Consider the following 10,863-nt stretch of genomic DNA (forward strand, 5'->3'; position numbering starts at 1 on the left):
AGAAATGACATCTCTGCCAGCGATTATACAGTTGACAGATGAAAACTTAACGAATTCATTACGTTTGAGTTGCCTCAATGTGCAGAGCTGAGTTGGAGATCTGATTGGCATCGCCAACAAAGATCGGGTTGCGGTTGCCCAATGTGTAGATGGCCTAACAGTTAATAAATTGCTTAGCTCTTTCGCACCTGATATTTGCAGATACATTTGTTTTTAGTACTACTTTGTTTTTTTAGTACTGATTTGTTTTGTGTTTTGTTTCTATCACCACTTTCATTGTGTGAGTTTGCCGGCAGCAGGAAAAATGTAAACATTTCTTTATGGTTTTCTATATAAACTGATCACAGACTCTTCCTTGGATTGATGGGCGAAAAACGTCACGCAAAGCTTAAATACCACCAGAACTTTTACGGTGCCCACAGAATATATCAACGTACAACGTCATTCCCCCGCTTCAGTGTTTGCGGTGATTTCGGTCTGTTTAGTTTGTCGGAAGTTTTGTCTTCACGCTCTGTGGAATAATGGCCAACGAAATAAACCCAAAAATCGAAAAGTTATTCGAACTGGACCCATACCTCAAGCTGCACGAGAAAGAAATCAGGCGGAGGTAGATTTATAACTTTTATCGTATGTTAAGTAGGAAGCCGCTAAACCACAAGTTTCGAATTTCGTTTATGTAATTTGAGAGTTGATCTCACTTTCACCTGAACTCAGGGCAAAATAAACGGAATTTGTAGACCTCATGCTGGAATTAATTAAATAACGGTGGAGTACGGAATAAAATTAGTAATTTTAAGAATTGTTGAATGACAATGGGAATGAATGTCAACTCAAGGTCATTGCCGGTTAGATAATTGAAAACGGTCGCAATGTTTCACTTTGAACGCGGTTTCCTGGGTGATCAATGATAAGATCAAGTGCTTACTGAGAATGCATGTAACTGTTATCATCTCCTGCAATAAGAAGCATATTTTCATAAAAAGCAACGCGAATGAAAAACAAACCAATAACTAACATAAATGTTTATTTTTAGAAATAATGAGCTGCGCAACTGGATTAACAAACTAAACCAGCTGGAAGGTGGCTTGGACGAGTTCACTCAGGGTTACAAGTACTATGGGCTGCACATCGCGCCTGATAACAGCGTAATTGCACGAGAGTGGGCACCGGGTGCAAGACAGTTATACTTGACCGGTGATTTCAGTAAGTGTTATCTATACCAATGATTTCTTTTATTAGTTTTTTTTGTGTTTATTTCCCGCATCATGTCGTTTTATTCCGTGATCCTTGTTCGATCATATTTGTTGTCGGTATATTGAATTCTACAGCATTATGCAACGTGACTCTCGCATGACGTGTGCCGATGTGAAATATTTTCATACTGAACGGTTGTTGGTTTTTACCTTAATATGACCATTGTCACAATTCTAACGACTTCTTTTAGTACTTTGTTGAGATTTACGAGTTAGCCGATCTGACTTTATTGCTATGCTTCCAGGTTTTAGTTTAACACTTGCAGCGTGATCTCTTTTTCTCTTACGTTCTCGAGTCTCTGTGCATATTGATTTCTAATGAAAGGCACATCGTTTGAGATCCAGTTGTGAGGCAAGAAATAAATATCTGAAATATCTCGCCTTGTTTTTATCCACAACAGACATTACATTTAAGTTGATGTTCGATGTGTGGTTTTGTCGGGTTAGATCTCCATACTTTTCATGGGCTCATCAGAGCAGCACTTCTTCCAAAATTGTTCATTCTTAGATAAACTTACTTGTGTATTTGAATTAAAAATAATTGGTTTGGATTCCTATGTCGAATGATACGCCTTGATTGTATTTTGAGTGGCAAATTTAAGTCAGTCGAAATAACATTCATTGATGAAAAAGAATGTTATTCATCAATGAATAATACTCTGATTGAATCAAATTGAAGTCATTTTACGTTCATTTTTGTGTTTGGACCAAATCATCGCGATATGCTGTTGCTGCCTTAGATACGTGTCGATTTCCTTCAATGTCCAATTCAGGATTGCTTTAAGAACTATACACAGTAGCATGATGCTTCACTAATTTTCGTACTCAGTCGAACCCGAAAAAAAACGCAGTGTCCCAGAATAACTGTATGATAGAACATAAATTGAACTTGTGAAATAAGAAAGTTTTTCAATTTTAATTTAATAACGATTTTAGTTGTGTTTTGTTGTGGCAAACAAGTTGCCCTGTCTAGAATCTGAAGCCCATTTTCAATGAACAATGCCATGGTTCTCCGACTTTTATGAACTGATACGTTATGCTGTTGGAATACCCAATAATCACGGTGGGTTTGGCGCAAAAACTGTAGTTAAAGATTCTGAGCTTCTTCGTTTTACTGTTGACTGTTTATTCGTGTTGATGGAGAAGCTATTTGAGCCAGGCCTCTTTGAGAAAATTCTCCCCTAACTATCAAGATACCATCTACAAAGTTACGAATTGAGGGCTGGGCAAAATATCGTGGAGGTCTCATCGAGTTTGTTATTTCTGGTGAAAATAGGTAATTCCCGGCGTTGTTTTGGCGCTTGAATGATTGAATGTTTATGAGCATGCAGCGTGCTTCATACGAAAGAAGTGAAACTGAGTTCCACTTTGGTTTATCAAGTGCAAATAAAAGAAACTGTTTCTGGTTTGACGTTCTTCGTGTACCATCATATATGGGTCCCACGCTATTTTACAGTATTCAAGAATAGGTCTCACATGCGTAATTTATAATAATTTTATTATGCATGGGTCCTGGAAGTTATGTTTGCGTTTGACAAAACTTGACACACTATTTGCCTGATTCATTACTGAGTTAATCTATCTATATATATAAAAATGGATTTCTGTGTGTCTGTCTGTCTGATTCTTATGCACTCGGAAACTACTGAACCGATACGCATGAAAATTAGTATGTAGGGGTTTTTGGGGCCGGGGAAGGTTTTCGTGATAGTTTGAGACCCCTCCCCCTCTCTAAGAGGGGCTGCTATACAAATTAAACACAAATTTCTACATTACTCGAGAATTAATCAAGCAAATGGAACGAAACTTGGCATATCAATGTTTTAGGGTGCAATAATTGATTCTATGGTGGTTAGACTCTCCACCCCCCTCTCTAAGGGGGGGCTGCCATACAAATGAAACACAAATTTCTGCATTACTCGAGAATTTATCAAGCAAATGAAACCAAATTTGGCATGTGGAGGTTGTTTTTACGGTGGTTAGATACTCCTCCCCCTCTCTAAGGGGAGGCTGCCACAAATTAAGCTCAAATTTCAAATTATTCGGGAATTAATCAAGCAAATGAAACGAAATTTGGCATATGGAGATTTTACGGTGCAATAAATGTTTTTACAGTGGTTAGATACTCCTCCCCCTTCACTAAGGGGGGGGTGTGTGGCCTGCCATACAAATGAAACACAAATTTCGGCATTATTCGAGAATTAATCAAGCAAATGAAACCAAACTTGGCATGTGAAAGTTTTAGGGTGCAATAACTGTTTCTATGGTGGTTAGACTCTCCACCCCCCTCTCTAAGGGTGGGCTGCCATACAAATGAAACACAAATTTCTGCATTACTCGAGAATTAATCAAACAAATGAAACCAAATTTGGCATGAGGAGTTTTTAGGGTGCAATAAATCTTTTTACGGTGGTTAGATACTCTTCCCCCTTCTCTAAGGGGGGCTGCCATACAAACGAAACACAAATTTCTGCATAACTCGAGAACTAATCAAGTACAATTTGGGATGTGAGGGTTTTTGGGTATGAGAAATGTTTCTATGATGGTATGACACTCCTCCTTCCTCTGGAATGGGGAGGGGGGTCCCATAAAAATATTACACATATTTCAACCAAAAATATTCAAACCAAACATGACAATTGAAAATTTTCGGAAAACTCTGAAGAAAAAAGGGAAGATTCGGCAAATTAAATTCCCATATGTTCTACAATTATATAGCGACAAGTGCTGTTAGTCCATTTGATGTTTGCGCTAGCGAAATTGATCTTTGTTCGAAACTGGAAATGGATTTTAATGTGATGAAACGCACTCCTATATCTTCTTCTATCTATACCAATAGAAAATTATCGCCGAATGTGTTGAAAAGAGCAGAGCTCGAAGAAAGGAATTGTCCGATTTAGTGCTGGCTTTATTCTATCATATTTTCTGTATAAAACATTTATTCCATGTAACGGAGAAACATGTTATTTACAAGTGATTGAAAAATCTTGAACGAGAGTTGTGTCTGAAAATAATCTGATATTATGATGTTGAGTTTTGTTAGAAATACTAGGAAATTTATAGTAAAAGATTAATTCAACGGGGTCGATTAGAAGATCAATCAATGAACAGTTCCGCGATTGGACCCATGAACTTGCTCATAGTAAGAAAACGTGAATGTTTGAAGGTATTGATAACAAAAAAACAAATTTTGGGCGGGACGAAGTTTGCTGGGTCAGCTAGTCTATTCTATATACATATATATAAACGGATTTCTGTATGTCTGTCTGTCTGATTCTTATGGACTCGGAAACTACTGAACTGATCGACGTGAAAATTGGTATATAGGGGTTTTAGGGGCCGGGGAAGGTTTTCATGATAGTTTGAGACCCCTCTCCCTCTAAGCCTCTAAGGGGAGGCTGCCATACAAATGAAACAAATTTCTACATTACTCGAGATTTAATCACGCAAATGAAACAAAATTTGGCATGTGGAGGTTTTAGGGTGCAATAAATTATTCTATAGTGGTTAGTTTGAGACCCCTCCTCTCTAAGGGGAGGCTGCCATACAAATGAAACAAATTTCTACATTACTCGAGATTTAATCACGGTAATGAAACAAAACTTGGCATGTGGAAATTTTAGGGTGCAATAAATTATTCTATAGTGGTTAGATACTCCTCCCTCTTCTCTTATAGGGGGGCTGCCATACAAATGAAACCCAAATTTCTGCATCACTCGTGAATTAATCAAGTAAATGAAACGAAATGTAGCATGTGGAGGTTTTAGGTTATTATTCTATAGTGGTTAGTTTGAGACCCCTCCCCTTCTCTAAGGGGGAGCTGCCATACAAATGGAACCAAATTAGGCATATGGAGGTTTTTGGATGCAATAAATGTTTTTCCATGTAACGGAGAAACATGTTATTTGCAAATGGTTGAAAAATCTTGAACGAGAATTGTGTCTGAAAATAATCTGATATTATAATGATGAGTTTTGGTAGCAGTACTAGGAATTTTATAGTAAATGGTAAATTCAACGGGGTCGATTAGAAGATGAATCAATGAACAGTTTTGCGATTGGACCCATGAGCTTGCGCTTAGTAAGAAAACGTGAATGTTTGAAGTTCAAAAACAAATAGCTAGTGTGTTCTATAAATTTGAGTTTAAAGTTCAGGACGACGCCTAGATCTCTAATTATTTCTCATTTTTCTTCACTTTGATTTTTAAGATTTTTAAGACATTATTTAATACATGATTTTTTTCTGCTAAATGTTATAGAATCGCATTTTTAATTCCATTTTAGTTTTAAATTTTTGTTACATGCTTCGATGTCGTATTCATTTCCAACTTCCGCGGAAAGTTTCATGTCGTTGGCATACACAAGTATATTGACACGCTTGGAAACGAAAGAGATGTCATTAACGTACAGAAAAATTAGGACCAAGATGAGAGCCTTGCGGGACTTCTAAAGCGTAAAATTTACTGGTTTTAGAGAGAACTTCGAAAATGAACAATTTATTCACAATTGGTTAGATTGAATTGAATTATAAGATTTGAGCCATTTTAGGAGTCTTAGTTCCATTCTGCTTTTCTGCAGATTGAAGAGTGGTAATGGAATGTCGATGCGGTCAAATGCTTTACTGAAGTCGATGTAAAAAAATAAAAGTCACAAATGTCAACCGATTAGTTGCAGTTGAACGGCCTTTGAAGAAGCCATATTGCTTACACGTTTTCCAATTTATAGCGACATGTTGAAGATGCAATGTAAGGGGAGGGGGAGTTCCTCAGCCAGGTTCTTCAGGAATACGGGTGCTATTCCGTCAGGTTCTGGTTGCTTTGTTTCGTTTATTTTCTTAATTCATGGAATATTTCTTGTTGTGAAAGATATTTGATCGATAGTTCGGATATTCCGATAGAAATGAAAAGTAGCCCCGATCGCGATTTTCTTCGGAAAATGTGGCACAGTAATTGCTACCGTGGCCAAGTGGTTGGCTTCACACATCATCATACCGGGGGTTCTGGCTCGATTCCTGGTCGGGGGATTTTTCGTAAAAGAAATTTCTTCCGACTTGCACTGAGCCCACGCGTATTCTAGAGTTTGCCACTCTAAAATACATTCAAGGCGTGTTATTTGGCATAGGAATCTCAACTAAGTACTACTAAATTACGCAAGTAATACCCACGTTGAGAAGGCAAAAGTTCCACTGAGAACGTTAGTGCCACCCAAGAATAAGAAGGTACAGTAAGTTGCATTTAATTACACATCTAGCTGATTGATGACGTGCAACACGATTAATCGTACATGTTCGCTTCTAATTGGACATTCTTGTAAACATCGAGTTTGAAGAACCCAAATTGAAAGTCGCCACCAGACGTCGACACTGTATCACTGTCTTCGATGATGTATAATTGAAGGCCACACTCGCCTCTAATGCGACGCTGAGTCGTGCCTCGGTGCGTCGAATTAGATGTAATTTACTGTATATACTTCCTGAGAGAAATTTGCAAGAAGATTGCAAACGGTCTGGCCGGGTAAGGAAATAAAAAGTGCCCCCAAACCAAATCACCCGCTCTATGGAAAATATTGTATAGAGTACTAAATAAGAAATTTTGACCATTTTTTCGAACCCCTATGAGGTTCAACATAAGGATCTATAGTAAAAACGTAGATTTCAATGTTTTGCAGGCTATTCTCGATAGCTTTGAGATAAAAATTTGGAAAAAAAATTATAGGAGGTTGTGTTCAAGATACGACCGCATTGTTGACGTAGAACTACGCTGTTATTTTATATAAGTCACTTATTTATACCTTCGGATATAATGCTGTGAAATTTTAGAAACAACTGCTTAGCAAAATAATCTCTGAAATGGTTTATACTCTAGGCAAATATTCCCCTTCATTCTTCTACTTTTCTTTTGTTCACGGAGACTTCAAATCCTACGATTTCCCCTTCGTTGGTCGTCGATAATTTGCTCGTTATTGACAGCTCTCTTCGGGAAAGCACACAAATGGACAGAATAAATGGAAACGCCTAAAGTTTTCATGAATTTTAACAATTTACAAACCAGGGGATTCGAATGTATATCATATTAAACAAATCTTAGGGAATTTCCGATTTCGCCAAAATCCGTTCGCGGCAAAAATAGTTATTAACGTTAACTTTATTTCATAAAAATGTGACCTGTTTTCTGATTTGGCACCCTTAATGAAAGACGTAGTTCTACGTCAAAAACTGAAAGTGCATCTTACGATGGTGTATCGAGATATAGTATCAAAAAAATTAAGTACTAAAAAAATCTTGAAACATTGAATGTTTTCCACGATTTGGAGGTTCACTAGTACTCTTATTCGTATTTAAATGTGTTTCTGCACCTTTTCTAGATATGTGTGATTTTTATGAGAATTTTAACAAAGTGCGGTAGAATTTGAACGAAGTTCCGGTACTTTTGGTCCTGATCATATGCAAGTCGTAAGAATTCAAAAACTGTCCAAAAATGCATTTATCTTTATATGTATATGTGTGCGTAACCTAATCTCTTCTTTATCACATTATGCTTCCAGATAATTGGCAATGGGAAGCCACCCCCTACAAACAGCTACCTTTCGGCAAGTGGGAACTGATCATTCCACCCAACGCGGATGGATCTTGTGTCATTCACCATCACTCGGAGATTAAAGTCATCGTACGGAAACAAGACGGCCAACTGGTGGACCGTTTATCGCCGTGGGCGAAGTATGTGGTCCCTCCCCCGAAAACGATGGGTGTGAACTATCAGCAACGCGTGTGGCACCCACCGGCGCACGAGAAGTACATGTTCCGCCATCAAAGACCGGCCAAGCCGCGTGCTCTGCGCATCTATGAATGTCACGTAGGAATTGCGACCGAAGAGCTTGGCGTTGGCACGTATAGAAATTTTGCTGACAATGTTATACCGCGCATCAAACATCTTGGCTACAACACGATTCAGGTGATGGCAATAATGGAGCATGCTTACTATGCGAGTTTCGGATATCAGGTCACGAGTTTCTTTGCGGCTTCCAGCCGATCGGGCAATCCCGAAGAGCTAAAGTATATGGTTGATAAAGCTCATGAAGCTGGCATCTATGTTCTGTTGGATGTAGTCCATTCACATGCCAGTAAGAACACACAAGATGGTTTGAATCAGTTCGATGGCACCAATGCGTGCTACTTCCACGATGGGGCCCGTGGTGAACATTCTTTGTGGGACAGTCGCTTGTTTAATTATTCTGAGTAAGTTATCGTCTATTTCTGTTTGACTCTAAACTTTTTGAAATATTTGTTTACAGATATGAAGTCTTGCGATTTCTACTGTCGAATTTACGATGGTGGCACGATGAGTATTGTTTTGATGGGTATCGTTTTGACGGGGTCACATCAATGCTGTACCACTCTCGTGGTATAGGAGAGGGTTTCTCTGGGGACTATAATGAGTATTTCGGTCTCAATGTTGACACTGAGGCGCTAATTTACTTAGCCATAGCAAATGAGTTTTTACACAAGATGGATCCGAATATAATCACTATCGCGGAAGACGTCAGCGGTATGCCAACATTGTGTCGTCCCTGCGAGGAAGGTGGGGTGGGATTCGATTATCGTCTTGGAATGGCCATACCGGACAAGTGGATCGAGGTTCTCAAGACAAAAGCTGACGAAGATTGGAACATTGGTAATATTGTACACACTTTGACCAATCGCCGATGGAAGGAGGGCACCGTTGCCTATGCCGAATCGCACGATCAAGCATTGGTTGGTGACAAAACGATCGCTTTCTGGTTGATGGATAAGGAGATGTATACGCACATGTCTACAATGTCAGAGCCAAACTTGATTATCGATCGTGGAATAGCGTTGCACAAAATGATACGGTTGATAACACACGGTTTGGGAGGTGAGGCATATTTGAATTTTATTGGCAATGAATTTGGCCATCCTGAGTGGTTAGATTTCCCAAGGGTTGGAAATAACGAATCTTTCCATTATGCGCGTCGTCAATGGCATTTGGTTGATGATCAAATGTTAAAGTATCGATTCCTTAATGAATTCGATCGCGCCATGCACCATACTGAAGAAAAATTCCACTGGTTGGATTGCCTCCCAGGATACGTGAGCTGGAAACACGAAGATGATAAAGTGATCGCATTCGAACGGAACAATTTATTGTTTGTGTTCAACTTCCACTCCTCGAAAAGTTTCACCGATTATCGCATTGGAGTGGATCTAGCTGGCAAGTACAAAGTAGTGCTCTGCAGTGACGATAAGGAGTTTGGTGGGTACGATAGAATCGACAAGAATACTGAGCATCTTACATTCCCGGAGGGTTGGGCTGGTCGGAAAAATTATTTGCAGCTATATATTCCGACGCGAGTGGCTATGATATTAGCAGTGCATTAAATGTTCTAGCTGCTGATGAACTGAAAATCTGCCTCATGAAATGGTAATAAAGTTCGCAACCTCCCGTGGGGGTATGCTTTAGAAGGCTTGTGAAAGGGGGATTATATTGCTGGTTATTCTATTATTCTGTGTTTAGGAAAGATGTATTTTTATCAAACATGTTAAAAAAATTGAAATAATAAAAATAAATAAACGTAGGTCAAGTCATAGTTGTTTAATTCAAATTAACATATCGAAATACCGTGATGTGCCCTTATTCCATTCATCTAAGAGAATATATAACGATTGAATACTCTAAAAATTATTGATTGGACGTATATGATGCTCTTAAATGGTCGTGTGGTGTCATACCAGCCGGGTGCTATGATTGGTGGAAGGTCGTTAGGAAAACCTCTAGCAGCACTGTCAGTGAGGAACCCGATTCAGTGCAAAACAAAGGGAAAATGTCAGTGGGGAACTCGATATGTTGGCTTCTATCAGTTCAATAGGGGTTCTATTTGGACGTCACCTACCCCTTGTCAGGAGCGATGAGATCGCACAGCTTTATCAGAATTTCAGCACGGAGAGAAAAGGAAGAAGAAAGAAGTACGTTGAAGCGTGGAGGTAAAAATATTGAGCAGATAAAAGTAGATTTTATATCAGTGGTAAAGGTAGGTGTTAAGTCAGACATTTTCAAGATTTCGAGAAAACCGAACTTGAAGTTAAGGGGTTCTTGTGATCATTCAAAACAATCTCGATTCCTGCTGTTGACGTTGTTTTCCAAATCTGATAATTGTGGTATGTAGCTGACGAAATGCTCAACCTAATGTAATTAATATATCGAAATTTTTAATTTTCCGAGAGGACCACTTACATCTTCTTGTTCTTCTTGAATTGCGTTAACGTTCCCTGTGGAACCTTTGGCGTCTCACCGTATGCATTAACTAACGTCATTCATTAACACTCCTATACTCGCGCATTGGTCTGTCAGACCGAGAAATCAATAATTCGTTCATTTCTCAGAAAATATCAGCACTTCGACTTTGCGTTTCTCTCTAGCTTCGTTATTCGTCGTTCGTCATCGTTTAGCGTATCGCATGTGTTGGTACAAAGGGGACATATGTCACTTTTTTAACACTTACGGTCTGACACACCGACGCGAGTATAGGAGTAACTTTTTTGGACAAGTGCCTTTTTTCATATTCTAAAATATTGTTGAATGAAATGTTTAAACTAA

At 38.7% G+C, this 10,863-nt stretch overlaps 1 protein-coding gene across 1 annotated transcript; it reads left to right on the forward strand.

Annotated features, from left to right (window-relative positions):
- The first annotated feature begins 299 nt into the window (after nucleotides 1-299).
- LOC129769327 (1,4-alpha-glucan-branching enzyme) lies at nucleotides 300-9,850 on the forward strand. Its single transcript, XM_055771529.1, has 4 exons — nucleotides 300-607; nucleotides 1,034-1,203; nucleotides 7,796-8,486; nucleotides 8,543-9,850. Exons 1-4 carry the CDS (start codon nucleotides 522-524, stop codon nucleotides 9,645-9,647), a joined length of 2,052 nt encoding a protein of 683 aa, XP_055627504.1. The 5' UTR covers nucleotides 300-521; the 3' UTR covers nucleotides 9,648-9,850.
- Nucleotides 9,851-10,863: the final 1,013 nt, after the last annotated feature.

Source organism: Toxorhynchites rutilus, chromosome 2 (genome assembly GCF_029784135.1).
Source record: "Toxorhynchites rutilus septentrionalis strain SRP chromosome 2, ASM2978413v1, whole genome shotgun sequence".
NCBI classification, from domain to species: Eukaryota; Metazoa; Arthropoda; class Insecta; order Diptera; family Culicidae; genus Toxorhynchites; species Toxorhynchites rutilus.

Bases quoted from the DNA above. Each gene is read 5' to 3' on its own strand.
- LOC129769327 (XM_055771529.1), top strand. From the start codon at position 522: ATGGCCAACGAAATAAACCCAAAAATCGAAAAGTTATTCGAACTGGAC. The intron at 608-1,033 runs GTAGATTTATAA...GTTTATTTTTAG, and splicing joins GAGAAAGAAATCAGGCGGAG to AAATAATGAGCTGCGCAACT. The intron at 8,487-8,542 runs GTAAGTTATCGT...ATTTGTTTACAG, and splicing joins CGCTTGTTTAATTATTCTGA to ATATGAAGTCTTGCGATTTC.